Here is a 23619-nt window from a genome sequence, read left to right on the forward strand (position 1 = left end):
CCACTGATCTGAGGTCTGAAGTATGCCACAGGGCAGCACAGTGAGGAGCGAGCGTGGGGGAGCTAAACTTTGTGGAGGCAAGATGGGACCAGGACAAGTGGCAGGCAAACCTGAGGTGTACCACCTGGCCAACAGCAAAGTACCACTGGTGGTACACGTGCCACAGGTTGAAAAGCCCTGCTCTAACCTATCCATCTATATACACGGATATATAAATGCAAACGAATGACGCATCAGTAGATATTTATCGATATTTTGTCCCTGCGAAGGCCCGCAGGAATCGGTCCCGTTACCATGGCGTACCCCCGTCTTACATTAAAGGTTCCAGCAGCCGGCGTATGTTGTTTAATGTAAATATGCTGTCACGCGCCCTTCAAGTAACTGACAAGAGCAGATGATTAGCAGTATTCTCAGTGCTGATCTTTGCATAATGGTGCATTTTCCGCACAGCCTTTAGGTTGTCAGTGAGCTGCAGCCTCTACTTCCTGTGTATTTTTATTGTGCAGCGTTTTGTCAGTTATTAGAAAGCTGTGATGTGGGCAGGGTTGGTGTGCAGCTAGAGGAATGATAATGGGGAAGGCAAGGTGAGTAGGACACTTTATTACTGTAGTAACAATATCTGGGTTGCCCTCTTGGGTACATGCAGAGTACCTGTCTTCTGAGCCATGTTGTAGGCATGCTTTGGCCTTCTTTACACCTAAACTCCATCCTTCCTTTAAAAATAGGATCATGTAATTGGAAACAGCCTAGCTGAAGGAGTTAACAGCAGGCTTGGTGGTCGTGGTTGCTTCATTTGTTTGGTTTAGCAGATTACAAAGGCCAGACAACAGGCAGACCTCCTTGAAAAGATCTCGTCCGTGGGACAGATGTCTAAAGCCAGGAGTCCTATTGGGCTGGTCATATCCATGGAACATTCTATTAATGTAGGGGTGGGGGGAGGCGAGGGTGTTTGGATTGCTTATGTTCTCCAGCATGAGTTAAAAGACCACTATCGAGGAAAAAATTATAACCTTTAAAATATTTACGTATAAGATATACATTTATCCCAAAGTAAAATGCACTATAAATAATTTTTTCCTATGTCACTGTCACTTGCAGTAGGTAATTGAAAACTGACAGATGTGACTAGTCCATCTCCTCACGGGAGGTTATCAATATTACCTTAATGCTATACAAAAGCACTCCATGAAATGGATCTCTACAAAGATTTCAGCCAGCCTACTCATTTGCAAACTATTTTGGCAGACTTTGCTACTGCAGTTTAGTAAGTGCTTTTGTAATAAAGAAATAACTGAGGATCCCCCATGAGGAGGTAGACTAGTCCAAAACCTGTCAGAGCTTTCGGATTTTCACTAGCTACTGTAAGTGACAGCAACATGGGCAAAAAGTAATTTATAGCTCATTTTACTCTGGAAGAAATGTACATTTATAAGTATGCGTTTTTAATTTTACAATATTTTTGCGATAGTTGTCCTTTTATGAACCCCAACGTGGGGCTAAATTAGTGGATCTGATTTGAAAATTCCCTTATCCCTCAATCCCCACTAAGTCCAAATGCCGTTAGAGCAACTATAAAAATTCCCCTCTTATCGAATCTCCCTTTGTTTCTGCTCGGGCCATCCAATCCATCTAAATGGATTTCTCGGCTATGGGGCCTATAGATCTGCCCGGTGACAAAGGGTTAGACCGGTCTAGTGTTACATCTACTTGTAGCCAGGGACTTCAGGCATTCATCAGTGCGCAGGGTCGATAGGCTTGTACCTGGATCAATGGGCTCTGGCCTGATCCCTCTTTGCAGCGTAGGACGCTGGGCGATGCGCTCGGCAAGACGTTTCTCTGTCCAGGAGCCATTTATCTTCCAGTGTCAAATTGCAATAATTAACCATTATTGATCTTAAATTCAATTAACTTCATTAACGCAAGTCACGGAGAGGGCTACTTGTAAGGCAGAGTATGCTGACAGCTGCTGGTGTGATAGGCAGCGGTGGGCTACCGTGTGATAAAGATTATGCTTACATAAATTTCTGTTTTCTCTGAACACTTCCTGCTTCCAGTATTTGTGGAACTTCCTCGAGGACCTAATGCTTCTAATGACCAAGTGCTTGTGAGGGAATCTGAGCTGTTACTGGATTTGACTTTTTTCCTCTTCCTCAGCAAGTCCCAGTACTAAAGTCTCCTTTCACACATTTTAAAAGGACCGCTATTGCAAAAAAAAATTTAAAATGTAAAATACATATAATAACATACAAATAGGAAGTGTATATTCTGATATATATAAGACTACTTTTTAACCCTTGAAAATCAACGGAAGAGTCAGGGGCCATCTTATACGGCGGGTGTCATTGATGCCGTGTGATACGCCCTATCCTCCTTTTGTGTTCAACCTGATCATGCACCTCCATTACTGTGCACCCATGCTATGCATTTGAGTGAACCAAACTTGCATAATCTCCATGCTCCTATCCAGTGACTAAGCATTACCTTGTACTCATACTGTGCTGTGTGATCTGGTTTTCTTGTATTCCTGTATTGTCATATTGCTGTATGTCACCCCTAAATATTGTCTGTAACCTAAATTAATGTCCAGTGTTGCGTAATATGTTGGCGCTTTATAAATACAATTAATAATAATAATAATATCCTGTTACCGCCTCACAGATCTCGCTGCTGAGGGCTGTAGTGAAGCAGCGCAGGCGCACATGTGCGAGATCTGAGAGGCAGAGAAGGCGGTAAATAGGGTACAAGGGCGGGGCCAGAAGGGTGGAAGAGGCGTGTTTTATGGGCACAGCGCGATCTATTCTTCCATACCGCTCTGATAAACAGGTAGACAAGGAGAGCTGACCAATCCGCTTAAGGAAAGTTGACCAATACAACCAGTCAATCGCCTATAAACTGGGTACCACATACAGTAAAGCACCAGTATCTGTTCATACATAGCACCAGTATATGATTTTTTTCTTTTTCTTTAATTTGGTGTGTTGGAAGAGGGGTAGTCTTATACGGCAGGTATATCCCAAACTCTATATTGTAACTGGAAAAGTGGGGGGGGAAGGGGGTCTTATACGCCCAGTCGTCTTATACGCCGGAATATACGGTACATTTCTTCCTGAGTAAAATGAGCCATTTTTTTCAAGGCCCCTCCCTTTCCCCCCTCCAATCCTGCATCATTAGGACAGAGCCTGTGTTTTATACTGGAGGCACTCTTTGAGGGCCCATTCACACTTTTCACACTAGAAGCGCTTTTCTGAGTTCTTCGTGATTGATTAACGCTTTTTAAAAATCTCTCCCATTTACTTTCATTAAAATCGTATGGGAGCGATTTTTAAAAAGCGCTTATCAATCACAAAGTGCTCAGAAAAGCGCTTCTAGTGTGAATAGGCCCTGATGGAGGGGTACTTGCTATAATAATAATAATCAGAAACACTGGTGTAGATCCATTGCTCTGGCGCTGTAGGAAGATGATGCTTTGGAGGCAGGAATCTAGGTCAGCCAGGTTGAGAGAGGATACTCACGTGTTATACTGTGCGACAGAATTTTTTTATAACAAAAGGCCATTTAGTCTTAGCGTGGTTACATGAAAAGGGACACTATCCCGTTTCTGTGAGCGACACTCTGCAGAAATGAATGACACAGGAAGACGTACGCCCATAACTCTCTGGAGTGACATGTTTCCCAGATCGGGCGGCGCGGTTATCCTGTGCGGAGAGCGGCGTGCTGCAGACTGCCGCCTCTGTGACAGGAGCAGAGACAGATACTGGTGGGTGGGAAGCAATTTGCGCTGTAATAGGCCACAGGGAAAGCGTTACGATACACCAAGGCCTGACAAGCCTCCTCCTTAATCACAAACGAAAATCACCCCGGAAGTGCGGATATTGTTCCCTCCGGAGCAGTTAATGGCCTGATATATCACCTCTCGTCCTCCCCCAGAATTTATCCTCTGTAGGTCGAGATGATAACCCTTGTCTGATGACTGCTAAGGGGCGGACTTTACAGTGACAAAGGTGGGCGGATTTACTATACTCGGAGAAAAGCAGAGGACCTGATGAGTCTTATTCTAAAAGGTGAATAAGCTCTTCACCGGGAAAAAATCACATTAAAGGAAACATTAACTGAGAAGGGATATGGATGTTTCCTTTTAAACAATACCAGTTGCCTGGCTGTCCTGCTGATCTCTTTGGCTGCAGTAGTGGCTGAATCAAAAACCTGAAACAAGCATGCAGCTAATCCAGTCTGACTTCAGTCAGAGCACCTGATCTGCATGCTTGTTCAGGGGCTGTGGCTACAAGTATTAGAGACACAGGATCAGCAGGAGAGTCAGGCAACTGGTATTATTTTAAAAGGAAAAATCCATATCCTTCTCAGTTTAGGTTCCCTTTAGGGCCCGTTTCCACTATCGCGGTTTCCGCCGCGATTCCGCAGAGTGTCCCCGCACATGAATCGCACGGGGAATCTCTGCCATAGGGGATAACGGCGCTGCGGCCGAATCGCTTGCGGGAGCGATTCGGCCGGAACCACCCGGAGAATTCGCGGCGGAGGCTGCGAATCCCATAGCCGTGCATGGCACGGCTCATGGTATTCGCCTGCGATCCCACCCACCCGCTCAGTGCCGGCGTGCGTCTGCGAGACGCACTAGTGGAGACGAGCCCTTAAGCTAGGCACGAACACTAGATGATACTTGACCGAGGCGGCATTGGTGACCATTGCAGTCAGGAATCTAGCTTGCGTACAGTTATACGAGGTAGCTGAGTACATAGGGGTGGTGCCGTTAGGTGTAAAATATTGGTAATTTGAACTACCATTGTTTTACTATGCACTACCCAGCACAAGTCTTGGGGAAGGGGGGGGGGGGGGGGAAGTTATCCAAAGACATTTAAATGTTTGTAGCTAGAAAGCAATATGGTGACTGACATATTATTTTTTTTCTTTTTTAACAATGCAGATTCCCTGGCTGTCCTGCTGATCCTCTGCCCATAACACTTTTAGCCATAGACCCCAAAAAAGCACGCAGATCAGGTGCTCTGGCTGAAATCTGACTAGGATAGCTGCATGCTTGTTCTGGGTGTGTGATTCAGACCCCACTGCAGACAAAGAGATCAGCAGGGCTGCTAAGCAACTGGTATTGTTTAACAGGAAATAAATATGGCAGCCTCCATAGTTTAATTCAGGTGTACTTTAATAATATTAAAATAAAAAAGACTTGTGCACCACTGATAAATGTCATACCAGATTCTTACTATTATTATTATGTGCAAATTTAGACAGAGGCGCCAGGCAGGTTAAAATGATCTAAAAACAACTAAAAAGGAGGAGTACAGGTGGACTTACCTCCTAAAATTATGGACAATCGAGATTGTTCAAATCGCAAATAACAATTTATTTTGGCACTCCTCAATGCGTTTCGCAGGTATAACCCGCTTCATCAGGCAAGGAGTGCAAGCTCAAAAAGGTCCAATAGTGGCAATGCGCCTCTGTCAACTGTTGCCACTATTGGACCTTTTCGAGCTTGCACTCCTTTCCTCTGTCCAAATTTGCACAGTATATAGTCCACCTTGGATGGAGGGGACTCTCACCTTCTTTCTATCTACAGAGAGCGACTTCTTAAACCTGAGTGGGGTCAGGTTCTAATGCTCCCCACCTGCATTTCAAATGGTTGCCTATGTGGTAACCCGTGTTTGTCGGTATATCCACATCTGTTAATTATTTTGCCAACAATTGCTAGACTTACTGCACCATATTGGGCTCTCGGTTTTTCTTTTTTTGTTTCAAGTGCATTATTATTATGTTGAACTTTACTTTGGATGCTAAACTTAAGGTGGCCATACACTTATAGATTTGCAGCAGATTCGACCATCAGATAGATTCCTGTCAGATGCCTGTCAAGTCCAATCTGACAGGAATCTATCTGATGTGTGCCACACACTAGGATCAGATTTCCTATAGATTTCAGAATGAAATCAACTGGAAAACGATCTAAATGCATTATTGGACCATTAGATCCAATGCAACTCTATGGGTCATCAATCTGCTTCCAGCAGCAGATCAACCTAGATTTTCCATCCTGTCAGATGGATCAAATCGATCGAAATCGGCCGCAAATAGATCGATCGATAGATTTGATAGAATCGATTTTCGAACAATCGATTCTATAAAATACATCCAATTTGAGAATGCATGTTTACATAGTGCCAGCCCGACCAAGAATGCCATAGCTTTGCTTTCTGCTTGCACTGATGACCCAACTATAAAATCTGCACACAAAAAATAGGCCTGGACAGGTTTCAGCAAAGTCAAAAGACAGAAGGAAAATTAATCTCAACAGAGACATAATAACTGAGTATGGCAAATACTCTACAGAGCACAACATGTTATAATACTGAACATGCAGTTCAAGTTAAATATGCAGAGGGTGTCTAAGCTGTTTGCGCATTATATTTGCAAATAAACTGGCTTTTCCCCCAGAATGTTATCACAGTGTTTTAATACACGCACGCATCCTGTATATTATGGCTCAGCTGTAGGCCTTCCCAGCTTTTATTATACCAAGTGCTTTGTGCATTTTCATACAATTTGGGAGCATAACTGACCTATAGATATCAACTGTGTGACTGTAATTTTTTTTTTTTTAAAGTGTGTTTTTTTTTTTTTTCATCTGACCCCATGTCGGCTGCATTACCACAAAATTACTGTACCTCCTCCCCAATGCACGAACTTGACTTCCAGCTGTGGTACGCAGGCCTAAGTGACACAAATGAAAGGTTTTAAAGCTGCCAGCCAAAAGGCCAGGAACAGAGTGTTACACGTACTGGGCATATGCCATAAAATGTCACAAAATGTTAAAGAGTAACGTTGAGGGGGGGAAAAAATGGCTTGATCTGAGCAATTTCAGCATGCAAATCCTTTTAGGTTAAAAGAAAAGAAGAATAGACATACAGTATGTAGGAAAAGAGAAAGAAGCAATACGTATTTTCGGTGCTGGGGGGTATTAAATGAAGATGTTCTTTAATGTAGTATTGCAGTACCTAATTTAGGTGCCCTTATCATAGAATAAATCAATAAAATTAATTAACAGAGTGGACCATAGGCACGAAAAGAGGAAACCAATATTTTTGAAAGGAATGACAGTGGTAAAAGATAAAAAAATAGGAAAAAACAGATACACAAAATAAAAACAATAAACACATATTTTTTCCCTTGCACCTTTTTTTTTTTTAAAAAGGTGCAAGGTACAAACATTATTTTTCTCCCTTTCTAGAACAAAGGTACAAGGCAATAAACATTATTTTTTCTCTGTTTCTAGAAATAGTGCATTAAAATATCATCTTTATGGCAAAAAAAAAAAAAGGAAAACAATTATTCATGACTCGTTGGCATTAGTAATAAAAAAAGATGAAAGGTAGAAAATTCTTTTTCAAAGGGTTTATGAAAATAATGCCCTATGTAATGAAGCGCTGAAATGTTTGAATACCATATAGAATAAAAAAGAAAAAACGTACTAAATGCATTCGCACACAGATTTAAAAAACAAAAAAGTATTATGATAGAGGTAAGAAAAGAATTACCCACAATCCCCTATCCTAAAAACCACCCAGAACGCCAAGGGTTAATGAGAAATGAATTAGCTGCGCAGGAACTGCACCTACATCACTTAAAATAAAAAGTGATTATGAGCTTTTAAGCCATTTTTCTTTATGCACTCAAGACACATGCAAAAAAACTAAATCATTTTTTAATTTATTGTAATTGATGTAAATTTCTTTCATTGTAGGAATTATATTGATAGTTCTCTACTTTATGTTTATTAAAGGTTGAGCATCAGAAATGTAATGAGTAAAAGAAAAAAAAGTGTGCTTAATTTAAATTGTGAATCTGTCTGTCAAGGAATGCATTAGGGGTAAAAAAAAGCAAGAGACATATTAATTGACAGACAGGAACTGCTGTCTCTAAGGTTGATACAAGTAATTTATTACTTTAGAAATGAATGCCACCTCTAGAATCTGCTTCATTAATTTCAAATTTAGTTTTAATTTCAAGCTGTTGCCCCTTGAGAAGAATAAGGTGGCAAATTATGTTTGAAGAGCTCTTTTTTCCCCCTCTTCCTTTAGCTATTTTTCTCTGGGAAAAAAAAAGAAAACGCCATGTTTTTTTTTTATTAAATGTAAATGTGCTGACATTTTCTTATAGGTTACATAGTTACATAGTTATTTTGGTTGAAAAAAGACATACGTCCATCGAGTCCAACCAGAGAACAAAGTACAACACCAGCCTGCTCCCTCACATATCCCTGTTGATCCAGAGGAAGGCGAAAAAACCCTTACAAGGCTTGGTCCAATTAGCCCCAAAAGGGAAAAATTCCTTCCCGACTCCAGATGGCAATCAGATAAAATCCCTGGATCAACATCATTAGGCATTACCTAGTAATTGTAGCCATGGATGTCTTTCAACGCAAGGAAAGCATCTAAGCCCCCTTTAAATGCAGGTATAGAGTTTGCCATAACGACTTCCTGTGGCAATGCATTCCACATTTTAATCACTCTAACTGTAAAGAACCCTTTCCTAAATAAATGGCTAAAACGTTTTTCCTCCATGCGCAGATCATGTCCTCTAGTCCTTTGAGAAGGCCTAGGGACAAAAAGCTCATCCGCCAAGCTATTATATTGCCCTCTGATGTATTTATACATGTTAATTAGATCCCCTCTAAGGCGTCTTTTCTCTAGACTAAATAAACCCAGTTTATCTAACTTGTTTAGAAATGTATATAAGTTTTATTGAGGCCACCATGTGTAATTTCCCCCCCTTTCTTCTTTTTCTTTGCAGCATACGTGCCGGATGAGCTAAAGGCAGCCGCACTTGTTGATGAAGATGCCGAGGTGGACGATGCAGCCATGGAAGGAGAGCCATCGGCAAAGTATGCTTGCCCGGAAAAGGCTTCGCCGGGCTACCAGCATTCCCCCGCTGGAGAATTTTCCAGCCATGAGATGGACAGCGAATCTCACGTCAGTGAGACTAGTGACCGGTTGGCGGATTTTGAAAGTAACTCCATAAAGAATGAAGAGGAGAGCAAGGAGATTATGGCCCCTCTTGAGGACTCCAGTGTGTCGGACAGTTTGGAGCAGATGAAAGCCGTGTACAATAATTTCCTTTCTAATTCGTACTGGTCCAACCTCAGCTTAAATCTCACCCAGACTACATCCGAGAAGAACAATGCTAGTAGCAGCAGCAGCAGTAGCAGTAGCAGCAGTTGTGGAAGCGGCAGCTTCGATTGGCACCAGACAGCCATGGCCAAAACTCTACAACAAGTGTCCCAAAGCAGAGCTCTACCCGAGCCAAGCCTTTTCAGCACAGTCCAGCTGTATCGGCAGAGCAGTAAACTCTATGGGTCAATTTTCACGGGAGCCAGTAAGTTCCGCTGCAAAGACTGTAGCGCTGCCTATGACACTTTAGTTGAGTTGACAGTACACATGAATGAAACGGGACACTACAGAGATGACAACCACGAAACCGATAATAATAACCCCAAACGCTGGTCAAAACCACGAAAACGGTCATTACTTGAAATGGAGGGGAAGGAAGATGCCCAAAAAGTCTTGAAGTGTATGTACTGTGGACATTCTTTTGAATCCCTTCAGGATCTTAGTGTTCATATGATTAAAACTAAACATTACCAAAAAGTGCCTCTTAAAGAACCCGTTACTCCTGTAGCAGCCAAAATTGTCCCAGCTTCTAGGAAAAAACTTTCCCTTGAACTTGACCTACCCAGTTCTCCCGACTCAACAGGGGGAACACCTAAAGCAACTCTTTTAGATGCAAATGATGCTTTGCAAAAGAATTCGAATCCGTATATCACGCCAAATAACCGGTATGGGCACCAGAATGGAGCTAGCTATGCCTGGCATTTTGAAGCTAGGAAATCTCAGATCCTCAAGTGCATGGAATGTGGTAGCTCACATGACACACTACAAGAACTTACTGGCCACATGATGGTCACTGGCCATTTTATAAAAGTGACAAATTCAGCTCTCAAGAAAGGGAAGCCGGTCATGGAATCTCCAGTGACTCCGGTCTCAATATTGGATGAGAAGGTACAGTCCGTACCACTTGCTGCCACCGCGTTTACACCTCCTGCCAATAACAGCTCCTCTGTATCACCAAAATTGACAGTTGAAGTAAAAAAAGAGGTTGATAAAGACAAAGTCATCTCAGAGGACAAAATTAAAGACAAAGACAAGTCCAGTGAAGATGAGGAGAAGTTTGATGCCTCCTCCAAATATCACTACTTAACCGAAAATGATTTAGAAGAAAGCCCCAAAGGAGGGCTAGACATTCTCAAGTCTTTAGAAAATACAGTGACTTCTGCTATAAACAAGGCTCAGAATGGCACACCAAGCTGGGGAGGTTACCCAAGCATCCATGCTGCTTACCAGCTTCCAAACATGATGAAATTATCGTTAGGTTCCTCAGGGAAAAATAATCCACTGAAACCAATGTACGGCAATAGTGAAGTCATGTCACCTACAAAAACTCAGCCCCTATTGTCACCTCCAAGCAGTCAGACCTCCCCCGTGCCAAAAACTAATTTCCATGCCATGGAAGAGCTAGTCAAGAAAGTGACAGAGAAGGTGGCCAAAGTGGAAGAAAAAATGAAGGAGCCAGAGGAGAGGTTTTCTCCAATCAAGCGAGCGACACCTTCTCCCAGTGGAAGTGAGATCAGTGAACCATTAAAGCCTGATGTCCTAAATGACGTTGTGTTTAAAAGCCAGCAAAATAGTCCAGCTCCCCAAAAAGATAACTGTAAAGAAAGCCCTGTTCGGGAACCAGAAGTAAATGGCAAAGATCATGTCAAGTCAATAATCGGCAACTTAAGTAGCAGTACAGCCATCATCACTGACCATCCGCCCGAACAACCGTTTGTTAATCCACTAAGTGCATTGCAGTCGGTTATGAACATTCACCTTGGCAAGGCAGCTAAGCCCTCTCTACCCGCTCTTGACCCAATGAGTATGCTGTTTAAAATGAGTAACAGCTTGGCGGAAAAGGCTGCTGTAGCCACACCACCTATCCAATCCAAAAAAACAGACCACCTAACAGACCGTTATTTTTATCATGTCAACAATGACCAGCCCATAGATTTGACGAAAGGGAAGAGTGACAAAAATTGCTCTTTGGCTTCAGCGCTTTTGTCATCCACATCGTCATCTTCTGCATCTTCCTCATCTACAGTGACAACGGCAAAGACATCTGCAGTCGTGTCATTCATGTCAAACTCACCGCTGCGCGAGAATGCCTTGTCAGATATCTCTGATATGTTGAAAAACCTGACAGAAAGCCACACATCAAAATCTTCTACACCTACCAGCATCTCTGAAAAATCTGACATTGACGGAACCACAATAGAAGAACCGGAGGAAAACACACCAGCTCAGAAGAGGAAAGGTCGACAGTCCAACTGGAATCCGCAACACTTGCTCATCCTGCAAGCCCAGTTTGCAGCCAGCTTGCGACAAACCTCGGAGGGGAAGTATATCATGTCTGACTTGAGCCCTCAAGAGAGAATGCACATTTCCAGGTTTACGGGACTTTCTATGACCACAATCAGCCACTGGCTAGCCAATGTAAAATACCAGCTACGAAGGACAGGTGGGACAAAGTTTCTCAAGAACCTAGACACAGGGCATCCTGTGTTTTTTTGCAATGACTGTGCCTCTCAAATCAGGACTCCCTCCACCTATATTACTCACCTTGAGTCACACTTAGGTTTCAGAATAAGGGACTTATCGAAACTGTCTAATGAGCAGATACACAATCAAATAGCACACACCAAGTCCCCATCCGAAAAGCTAGTGGCCTCCTCTCCTGAAGAAGAGACTGGGTCCTCTTATCAGTGCAAACTTTGCAACAGGACATTTGCAAGCAAGCACGCTGTAAAACTTCACTTGAGTAAAACGCACGGAAAGTCTCCAGAAGACCATCTTCTCTATGTGTCGGAGCTGGAGAAGCAGTAGTATTTGCTTTTTTACTATCATAAACTGGACTGTAATGTGCTTTGAGGAAAACTGTCAGAAAAAGCCTTAAAGCTGTAATACTTGGCACATGTTCCTATCTCACCTCCGGAGAGACAGTCTAGGGGGCACAAACTTGTTTTGTAAAACTGTACAGCTTTTATTAGAGGTGCATAATCAGCTGTTGTTACATGTTACCCATGAAGGTTATCATGCCCTGGTAAGCGTTTGAAACTTGTGCAAATGGAGATAGCTGGGCACCGGCTGCATGACTTAAAGAACAGTTTATTTAAACATTTATATCTAAAATCTGGTACACTATTTTTCATTTGACTTGTGTGCTATTTTTCATCAAAGAACGTTTAGCCCTCTGAGTACTTTGGAGCACTATTTTATGTTTGGGGGAAATATCCCTTTTTTTCTATTTATTTCTTGCAAATAAATATTAAAAAAAAAATCTGGCTTAGATCCGCTTCGAAAATAGTTCTACAACTGAAATTATCATCCACTGGGACCTTTGGCTCGCCAGCCTATGACTAAGAAAAGTTAAAAGTATGTATATAATGTATAGACTTGCATTCTGAAGATTGTGATCGATGTTAATGGCAACTACTCCCTCCCCTGCCCCCCAGCATTTTTATCTGGTGTTTTTCAGTATCTGATGCAGTATACCCATTTTACATAAACTGTGCCTATGTATAGTGTAAAAAGTTTTCTTTTTTAAGGAACCTCTTGAATGACAGAAAATTGATGTTTTGTGTTTCTTTTTTTTGTTTTCAATATTTTTTCTTTGACTTTTTTTTTTTTTTTTACTACCCAAGCATTGTAAATTATTCAAAGGATGCAACTAAATTCTTTATAAAATATTAAAAAACTATTATTCTAAAACAAAAAAATATAATTGTTTTACTATACATCTATATTGTTAACAGTTCATGTTTAAATTATGCATATTTATTAGCGATGTGATATCATTGTTTCCAGTAATAACTGAAATCACAAACCACAGGTATATGTAAATGGCACTGCATTTTTCTTTTTTCTTTTTTTTACTTTTTTTTTTCTTTTTCTTTTTTTTTTGCACAAATTGACTTTTTTTTTTTTTTTTTTTATAAAATGTATTTATTATGAAACAATGATTACTTAAACCATTCTCAGTGCTCAAAGGGTTAACACAAATTTGGATAAACAAAAAGTGTACTGTATTTCCTGAGAATTGCTAATGCTTTAAAATGGAAAATGAAAATAAAATAAAAAAAAACTCTTTGTACTAAAGGAAAACTTTTGTTTTATAACTTTTCTGAATACCGGTATTTATTTTCCCAGGGATCCGATCTTTCATTGTCGAATGTTTTTCTATTTTATTTTGTAAAGTTGTTTCCCCCCCCCCCCCCCCCTCATTTGTTTTGTCTAATTACGTTCCCATGATCCCACTCTGCATCTTTATCTTAAAGCCTATGAAAGGTATCCCCTGGTTACCATCTCACTAAGTGATTCTTTTGCTCTTAGTTTTTGGCAGTTAATTTGCAGAAGTAACTGACAGCTGACAGCATACAGGGAAACTGTGTATAAAATATTGGCATGTAAACAGCACAGAGACAATCTGTTTCCCTTTTTTGTTTTGGTGGCGTTTACAATGGAACACCATTACATGAACCTTTATTTAATTTTTTTTTATTTTTTTTAATACATTTTTTTTTATTTGCTACATGTCATTCTTATAAATATGTCAGAGACGTCCTAACTAGTATGTTAAAGAGAACCCGAGGTGGGTTTGAAGAATATTATCTGCATACAGAGGCTGGATCTGCCTATACAGCCCAGCCTCTGTTGCTATCCCAAACCCCCCTAAGGTCCCCCTGCACTCTGCAATCCCTCATAAATCACAGCCACGCTGCTGACAAACAGTTTGTCAGAGCTGGCTGTGTTTATCTCTATAGTGCCAGTCTGCTGCTCTCCCCGCCTCCTGCAGAACTCCAGTCCCCGCCTGCATCCCTTCCCTCCCTGCTGTTTGGAGGGAAGGGACGGGGGCAGGGACCGGAGCTATGCAGGAGGCGGGGGAGCAGCTGAGACTGACACTACAGATGTAAACACAGCCTCATAGCACAGCTGTGATTTATGAGGGATTGCAGAGTGCAGGGGGACCTTAGGGGGGTTTGGGATAGCAACAGAGGCTGGGCTGTATAGGCAGATCCAGCCTCTGTATGCAGATAACATTCTTTAAACACACCTCGGGTTCTCTTTAAAGTTCAGCTGTACTAACTGCCAAGCGGCTGAATCACAGTGATACAAATATCTGCACAAAAAAAGAAGAAAGGTATATTCAAGTATATATATTTAGGAAAGTAAAAATTTACAGAATTGTATATGCTGTGAGATATTTGTAGACAGTCGTATGTAAATACAGGAGGTTACCCCTACCCCTTGCCAGATGATCAATTTAATACATTTTTTAAGGTTAAAAAAAGTAAACTACTGCAGAAGCCGTGTGCTAAAACATGTTAACAAATATTAATGCAAAGTTACTGACTAGTTCAGGAACTTCGAAACATAAGAACCGATCATACAGTGATTTTGCACACCCCTACGCAAAGATTTCTCCAAGGACAGAGTTTAAAGTGGAACTGTCACGAAAATCTTAAAGAGACTCTGTAACAAATTTTCAGCTTTATTTCTTCTATCCTACAAGTTCCTATACCTGTTCTAATGTGGTCTGTCTTACTTCAGCCTTTCCTACTTGCACAGTGGCTGTATTATCTCTGTTTTATAATCTAATCTTCTTTCCTTTGTCAGCTCAGGCAGGAATGTGCTGCTCTGCTGTGATAGGTAGAAGTTATACACACCCTCTCCATGACCCCTCCAGGCTCTGTATGAGTCACAGACTGAGCTTCTCTCAGCCTATCACATGCTGGTTAGCAGCCATGTTTTTTGTTTGTAAGCACTGACTAAAACTGGCAATTACAAGCCAGGATTGCAGCAGAGAGTGGCAGAAACAGCACAGAGGGGCCCAGGAGAACATAATGAATAGAATGGTATGCTTTTTGTTGTAAGAATTTTAGAGTACAGATTCTCTTTAAAGGGAAGGTTCAGGGACACTAAAAAAAAAAAATCAAAATCCACTTACCTGGGGCTTCCTCCAGCCCGTGGCAGGCAGGAGGTGCCCTCAGCGCCGCTCCACAGGCTCCCGGTGGCCAGGTCGGGCTTCTTCTGCGCTCCATTATGCATGTCACGCCGGCGCGCTGATGTCATCGGGGGTCCTCCGGGCTGTACTGCCTGGCCAGGTCGGGTCGGGTTGGCCACCAGAGACCACCGGGAGCCTGCGGAGCGGTGCCGAAGGGCACCTCCTGCCTGCCACGGGCTGGAGGAAGCCCCAGGTAAGTGGATTTCGATTTTATTTTTTTTTTAGTGTCCCTGAACCTTCCCTTGAAAATTTAAAACACATACAAATAAGTGTGTTTCTTCCTGAGTAAAATGAGCCATAAATTACTTCTCTTCTATGTTGCTGTCACTTACAGTAGGCAGTAGAAATCTGACATTACCGACAGGTTTTGGGCTAGTCCATCTCTCCATAGGGGATTCTCAGCATGGCCTTTATTTTTTATAAAGACACTCCCTGGAAAAGATTTATACACTCATGCTGGCCAGCCTCCCTGCTCACCGTACACTTTTTTGGCAGTTGGACAGAGCAACTGCCATTCACTAAGTGGATTTTGAAAATAAAGGAATTCCTGTAATCCCCCCCCCCCCCCCATGAGGAGATGGGCTAGTCCAAAACCTGTCGGTTCTGTCCGATTTCTACTACCTACTGTAAGTGACAGCAACATAGGAGAAAAGTAATTTATGGCTCATTTTACTCTGGAAGAAACATACTTCCTAATTGTATATGTTTACATATATTTTAAATTGTAAGATTTTCGTGACAGAGGTCCTTTAAAGAACTATGGGATGCATACAATAATTGTATCTCCCTAAATATGAGAGAGATATGACCGCTATTCTAATTGATCTTTGGATACCTTTATTTTCTTCAGTGATAATATTCTTTGAAATCTCATTGAGACCATTGTCTCTACTATTTTATCATTCAGTAAGTTTAAGTGGACTTTGCTAAAACATGTTACACTTCCTTTCCTGTTAATAATGATAAGCTGCTTATGCTGGGCATTGTGTTGTGTTTAAAGGGAACCAGAGATGAACGTTTCACACAAAATTAACAAATCAGTCGATAGCTTGTAAATAATAAATGCTCTACCTGATCATTTCGCCGCTCTAGTGTGCCTTTTTTAGTGTTTTTTTATCCATTATTGCTCCAGGAAATATCAAATATGGCCGCCGGCTCATATCCCTTCTGCTTCCGGGTTATGAGTTGTTCTGGATGTGCTGTCTAGGCTATATGAGACTAGGCTGCTATTTAGGCTATGTGCTTTCATTTTGGTATGATGTGCAGCTGCCTGTAGGAAGTGTCTCTCATAGGAATGAAACTGCAGTCATCATTAGTATCTATGCTGAGAGCACACAGATCATATTGCAGGCTTGCAGCCACACTTGTCTGTTTCAGAGATTCTCCCTCAGCAGCAGCCCCTCCCATGTCATCACAGCTCTCAGTATGCAAAGCAGGAAATCTGAGCCAGGAGGTGGCAGGCTTGGGCTTGAAAAGACTCCACAGAAGAGTGACTCAGCTATAATGATTCCAGGTCAAACCTAGACTGAGCCAGTCGGGGATTCTTATCACAGCTGCTAATAGACTAATTAAGCAGATAAGAATGAAACTAAAAGCAGGGTAGGTGTTTACTGTCATGTTCCCACTGATAAATGTAATAAAATACATGACGGTTCTTCGTCTCTGGTTCTCTTTAACCTCCTGGGGGATACAATTATATCGCCCAGGAGGTGGCGCAGCACTATTTTTTTAAATTCTTTTTATTTTTTAAATCATGTAGCGAGCCAAGGGCTCGCTACATGATAGCCGCTGTGCAGCGGCATCCCCCCACCCCCTCTGATCGCCTCCGGCAATCAAAGCAAACAGGAAATCCCGTTCAGAACGGGATTTCCTGTTTGGCTTCCCCCATCGCCATGGCGACGATCGGGATGACGTCAACGCGTCAGAGGGAGTCCCGATCCACCCCTCAGCGCTGCCTGGCACTGATTGGCCAGGCTGCGCACGGGGCCTTGGGGAGGGGGGGAGCGGCGTGGCACGGCGGGTAGCGGCGAATCAGCGCGGAGCAGCGGCGATCGGTATATACACGCAGCTAGCAAAGTGCTAGCTGCGTGCAACAAAAAAAAATTTATGCAAATCGGCCCAGCAGGGCCTGAGAAATCCTCTGTGGTGGCTTACCCCGAGCTCAGCTCGGGATTATCCCCCAGAGGGTTAAAGAGGACAACGTTGTCTTTGATTCTGCAATGCAAATACCGCATTTTTGGGAATATACGATGCACCTTTTCTTTCTTTAAAACTGGGAGAGGGGATGTGTTCTATTCAGAAGATACGGTAAAACGAAGTGCAGAGTCCGCAGGGAAGGACTTCCTGCCACCGCGCTCCTCTCCCCCCTTCGCACCCGTCCTGTGGATGCCAACGCACTCCTTTTCTCATTCTGAGGAGGGGATTGAGCCCCTTTCCATCATCAGGCGCCTGTAGGCACATTCCTACAGTGCCTTTTTGTAAATCCGGCCCTGACCATGGGTCAAGGCTCTATGGGTGAGCCACAATAATACTATTGTAGATACTGTAATGACTGAAAACTATAGGGGCTATTATAGTAAAGGGTGCGGGTTTGGGGGGGGGGGGGGCTATACTAAAGGCAGCAAAATTGATGGGGGAAGCTATAAAAATAGGAGATAGCAAAGCTAAATGAATTGGGGAGGGAAGAGCAGAACATGAACGATAGCTGAAACAATGAGGACAGCTTTGGTGGCATTGTAATAAAAAGAGCATTACTAGGGGCTGTGTAACAAAGAGGTAACCATGGGGTGCACAATAATATAAGGAACACCATGGGAGCCATATGATAAATGCAGTACTATTGGGCACATTGTATGGGGGCAGTATCATAAAAGTAGCTGCAGCCAAGAGCACTTTAAAGTGGATCTGAGATGAAAAACTATAACAAGTAAGTTGTCGACATATCTTATCTAAAGTTAGATAGTTTACACAGCAAATGTAGCCGCAAACAGCTTCAACAGTGTATGATTATTTCTTCCTGTGATACAATGAGGGCAGCCATATTCTCCTTGTGATCATTACACACAGGCAAGCTGCACTGCATCTCCACCCCTCAGCCTGTGAAAACTTCACTCCCCTCTCCTCCTCCCTCTGCCTCTGAAATCTCTGGCTAGTAACACCTCCTCCTCCTCTTGCCCAGACTGAGCTCCCATAAGTCCTTGCTACATGGATCTCAGAGTGCCTAGGTGCTGGAGGAGCTGTGGGCGAGGCTTGTTTATTTTTTAGGAAATTCGGGTATTAAAACAAAAAAAAGTATTTGGCTTGAGGAATGGCCTTTAAACTATAGTCCGCAAAAGTCCGGGAACAGCACTTCATGTGCTAACTGTTTAGCACACCCGTGCTAAACAGTTAGCACGGCTTTGTGAATCAAGCCCAATGTGTTTGTTTAGGCTGAAGTTCCTCTTTAAGGGCTCTGCCTTTGACATGGGAGACCAGGGTTTGAATCCTGGCTAGGGGTCAGTACCTATTCAGTAAGGAGTTCAAGGCGAGACTTCCTAACACTGCAGGGTGGTCTCTAGAGCGTGCCCCTAGTGGCTGCAGCTCTTGAGCGCTTTCAGTCCGTCAGGAGAATAGCGCTATATAAATGTTTGGATTATTATTTATTAAATTAGGGTAGCACCCCTCCACCAAGGGTGGACTTCACAATGTAATAGATGTTGGAACAGAGACGCCAGAACAGGATAAAAAAACGAATATCAACAGATCGTGTGTCTACTTACTGTGGAGGTAAGTCTACCACTTCCTCCTTTTTTTTTAACAGATTTTAAAATGTTTTTATCCTGTTTTAGCACCTTTGTTCCAACCTCTATTGCACTATAATTTAAGGGTGCTATATAGTAAGGAGTACAGAGGTGCCAGAGTAGAATAAAAACATTTAAAAACCGTCTAAAAGAGGGGGACTTACCTCCCTCGAAAATCTAGAACTCAAATGAGTCACAATATATCAATACAAACATTTTATTTAACTCCACTTAGTGCAACGCGTTTCGCAGGTGTGGTCTTGCTTCATCGGGCAAACAGGAGTATTGCTCAATGGGTCTAAATGCAGAAGTGAGCACCTCTGTCACAGGTGCTACCCTGTTTCCTATCTTCAGAGAGCGACATCTTAATAACCTGAGTGGGGTCAGGTTCTAATACTCCCCACCTGCACTTGAAGTGGTTTCCTATGGGTAACCAATGGTTGTGAGTATATCTAAATATTTTGCTTTAAAGAGAACCCGAGGTGGGTCTGAAGAATATTATCTGCATACAGAGGCTGGATCTGCCTATACAGCCCAGCAACAGCTTGTCAGAGCTGGCTGTGTTTATCTCTATAGTGTCAGTCTGCTGCTCTCCCCGCCTCCTGCAGAACTCCAGTCCCCGCCTGCATCCCTTCCCTCCCTGCTGATTGGAGGGAAGGGACGGGGGCAGGGACCGGAGCTATGCAGGAGGCGGGGGAGCAGCTGAGACTGACACTACAGATGTAAACACAGCCTCACAGCATGGCTGCAATTTATGAGGGATTGCAGAGTGCAGGGGGACCTTAGTGGGGTTTGGGATAGCAACAGAGGCTGGGCTGTATAGGCAGATCCAGCATCTGTATGCAGATAACATTCTTTAAACACACCTCGGGTTCTCTTTAAACCACAACCAACTTAACAATACTACACCATATCGGGCTCTCGATTTCTCTTTGTTCTTCCAAGCATATAGTAAGGAGGCACTTTAAAGGAAGCAGTAACGCGCTGTTGACATTGCAGATCTGGCACGACGCAGTAAGTGGGCTACACCCCACTTCCTTGCGTTACCCTGCGGTGTAACGCAACACAGTTTTGCAAGGCAAAGGGGCTTTAAAAGTGTATATCTGAGAATAGTGTTAGCCCAAACTGTTCACTTGCAAACACTACATGAGGAATGACCTCGGGGTCACTTCCGTGTCCGCAAGCTTCCTCAATACTGCGCAGACGGTTTCCTGGGGGCCGCACGTCCCTGATCACGCACCTGCATCCGGGAGTTATCTGCGCATGCGTAGGACGTCATGCAGGGCGATCCTGGCTGCGGGCGTATAATCAAGGACGCGCAGCCCGCAGGAAATCATCTGTGCAGTATTGAGGAAGCTTGCGGAAGTGACCCTGAGGTCATTCCCCTTGTAGTCTTTGCAAGCGAACAGTTCAGCCCATCTGGGAATAGTACCAATATTTGTTCGGCATGGTGGACAGTAATTGTCCAGGACCAGAGCAGCAGCATAACCAGTGTCAGATAATACTGATGATCAACGAGATGATAATTATTTTGGCTGGCATGCAGATTTCATTAAGTTTGTCTGCAACCTGGAATAGGGCCAGTCAAATGCACTTCCCATCCATTCTGATTGGCCTGATTCCAAGCTGCATGACATTTACATGCAAACTAGAATGATTTGCATCTCATCGATTATCTGCTAGAGAAAATGACCGATGTAAAAGAAGATCCAACCCAAACATGAACTCCACAGCAACTTGAGGAACCACGGGACTCCTACAGAATTCTAAGAGGAACTCTGAAGACCATTGGTTTGGGGAGAGAATGAGAATAACGTACTCTATCAATGTGGGGTTAGAGAAACCCCCCAAAAAAGGGGAATCCATCTTGACATATTACATCCAAACTTAAAATAACAGGTAATACAGAATTGCATCAGCTGTTTAGTTAAGTGATATTGGTTACTGGTAACCACACCACCACTGTGTGACTAGAGTGATATTTATAGAGACCATAGCCGCTCATTTTTGGATAGGCGGGATCACGCTTAAGAAAAAGCCTGCGGTTACTGGCGGTTCCTCAAGGAGGGGAGAGGAGTAGCAGGAGATGCGTGGTGGGAGGAGCCAGGGTAGAGATTTGCAGGGAGGAGTAGCAGGAGAGTGGTGGGAGGAGCCTGAGTAGAGATTTGCAGAGAGGAGTAGTAGGGGAGCAGTAGTGGAAGAGGAGTGGTGGGAGGAGCCAGTGTAATGATTTGCAGAGAGGATTAGCAGGAGAGGAGTGGTAAGAGGATACAATGTAGAGATTTGAAGAGAGGAGTAGCAGGAGATGAGTTGTGGGAGAAGTCAGTGTAAAGATTTGCAGAGGAGTAGCAGGAGAAGTGTGGTGGGAGGAGCCAGGGTAGAGATTTGCAAAAAGCAGCAAGAGAGGAGCGGTGGGAAGAGCCTGTGTAGAGATTTGTAGAGAGGAGTGGTGGGAGGAGCCAATGTCGAGATTTGCAAGAGATGAGTGTGGGAGGAGCTAGTGTAGAGATTTGCAGAAAGGAGCAGCAGGAAAGAAGTGGGGGGCGGAGCCAGTGTACAGATTTGCAGAGAGGAGTGGTCGGAGAGGAATGGTGGGAGGAGCCAGTGTAGAGATTTGCAGAGAGGAGCAGCAAGAAAGAAGTGGTGGGAGGAGCCATTTTAGAGATTTGCAGAAAGGAGACAAGTGGTGGGAGGAGCCAGTGTAGAGGTTTGTAGAGAGGAGTGGTGGGAGGAGCCAGTGTGGAGATTTGCAGAGAAGCAGCAGGAAAGAATTGGTGGGAGGAGCCAGTGTAGAGATTTGAAGAGAGGAGTGGTGGGAGAGCCAGTGTAGAGATTTTCAGAGAGCAGGAGAGAAGTAGTGGGAGGAGCCAGTTTAGAGATTTGCGGAGAGGAGTAGCAGGAGAGGAGTGGTGGGAGGAGCCAGTGGAAATGTTTGCAAAGAGGAGCAGCAGATGAACAATATGGAGCAGGACAGATAAGTCAGACTAGTATTCATGATGGATTAGTAGAAGACCATATAGGAAGACATTCCAGTAGCAGAGACAAAGAGTACAAATAGCCTGGTGGTCTCTGGAAAAAGATCGGGCTGTACTTCTGACATGTTGCAGAGGTGGATGGGGTCTAGAGATGTTCTTGATGTCTAGCTGGTCTAGAGGCTTCCCAGATCCTCTGAGCCCAATGTTCCTGCACAGGACCCTCTTGCTGTGGTTGTGCTCCTGACTATGCTGCATCCATATGGATTAAGCATGCACAATTAGGGTCTGTGCATGTCATTCTGCTGGGCATGCGTGGGCCTAACTTGCGCATAACCAGCCCAGATGTGCGCTTACAGCGGAGCAGGGCTGGAAACCTATTGGCCAAGCTTTTGTTGAATAGGTTTAGATGGACCCTGCACTGGAACGGTATATCGTAGGAGGATTTGGCAGGCTTCTGGACAATCCACAGGTTTCCCACTACTGAGGTAAGTATCCAATTTTATTTTTTTGTTGTTGTAAGAATGGATAAACTTTTTCTATTTTAAAGAGGAAGTGCAGTCATCGTAACAAAACAAATAAAATTGCTTATTTTTTTACAGTATTTATCATAAATTATTCAATCGGTTTTTGTACATTTTAAAATCTCTCCCTGATTTACTTTCTGAAATGTATCACATGCAGTTACATCTTTAGTACTGGTGGCAGGTGATCTCTGCGGAATGTTTGTTTACTGAGAGTTCTAAAGCCAGTAGAAAAGATATCTGGTCTCCCAGAATGCACTGGGGGAGTATTCCACATAATAAACAGCCTAGGCTAGGCCTCTGTATACAGGAATACATAGCTTTAGGAAGTTTTTTCAGGATACTTAACGTAAAAGTGGATATCCTGAATAATTTACTGATATATGTTGTTATGGTTCCTCTTTAAAGTGGACCTGAACTCTTGCACCGGACAGAAGGAAAACAGAGAAATGCACTCTGTATGTATTTAGAGAGTTTAGCCGGTCTAATTCCCCCTCATCTGTGACTAATCACCACTGTAATTTTATCTCTCAGCTGTGTCAGCTGGCTGCCTCAGCAGCACAGCTAATTTCCAAACACAGGATGTTAACCCTATGTCTGCTTCCATGAAAGCTGGAAGTAGACACACTGCAGACTTATTGCAGGATTTGTATCAGCTGTAACAAAGTAATGTTTTTTTCTTTAAGGGTTATTATGCTGTTGCTTATCTTTTAGAGCAGAGAGGAAATTCTGAGTTCAGGTCCACTTTAAGTTGTGCTTGTTCTGGGGTAGGGCTTAAAGAGGAACTCCAGTGAAAATAATGTAATAGAGAAAGTGCTTCATTTTTACAATAATTATGTATAAATGATGTAGTCAGTGATTGCCCATTGTAAAATCTTTCCTCTCCCTGATTTACATTGTGAAACTTACCATATGGCGACATTTTTACTGCTGGCAGGCGATGTCAGTGGAAGGAGATGCTGCTTGCTTTTTTGGCAGCTGTAAACAGCTATTTCCCACAATGCAGTGAGGTTCACAGACAGGAAACAGTTAGAACCATGGCCCTGACATCACACTGTGGGAGGGGTTTCACCACAATATCAGCCATACAGAGCCCTCTGATGATCCGTTTGAGAAAAGGAAAATATTTCTCATGGGAAAGGGGGTATCAGCTACTGATTTGGATAA

The 23619-nt window shown here is 43.1% G+C and overlaps 1 protein-coding gene across 2 annotated transcripts in view; it reads left to right on the forward strand.

Moving 5' to 3' along the window:
- The window catches only part of TSHZ3 (teashirt zinc finger homeobox 3), a 146114-nt gene extending 133381 nt beyond the window's left edge, over positions 1-12733 (forward strand). For both annotated transcript variants that reach the window (XM_068260012.1, XM_068260013.1), the window contains exon 3: positions 8815-12733. In XM_068260012.1, the coding sequence (XP_068116113.1) occupies positions 8815-11999 (3185 nt within the window). In that variant the 3' untranslated portion in view covers positions 12000-12733. The remainder of the gene's footprint in view (positions 1-8814) is intronic.
- Positions 12734-23619: the final 10886 nt, after the last annotated feature.

The sequence above is a fragment of the Hyperolius riggenbachi genome, chromosome 11, assembly GCF_040937935.1.
Source record: "Hyperolius riggenbachi isolate aHypRig1 chromosome 11, aHypRig1.pri, whole genome shotgun sequence".
NCBI classification, from domain to species: domain Eukaryota; kingdom Metazoa; phylum Chordata; class Amphibia; order Anura; family Hyperoliidae; genus Hyperolius; species Hyperolius riggenbachi.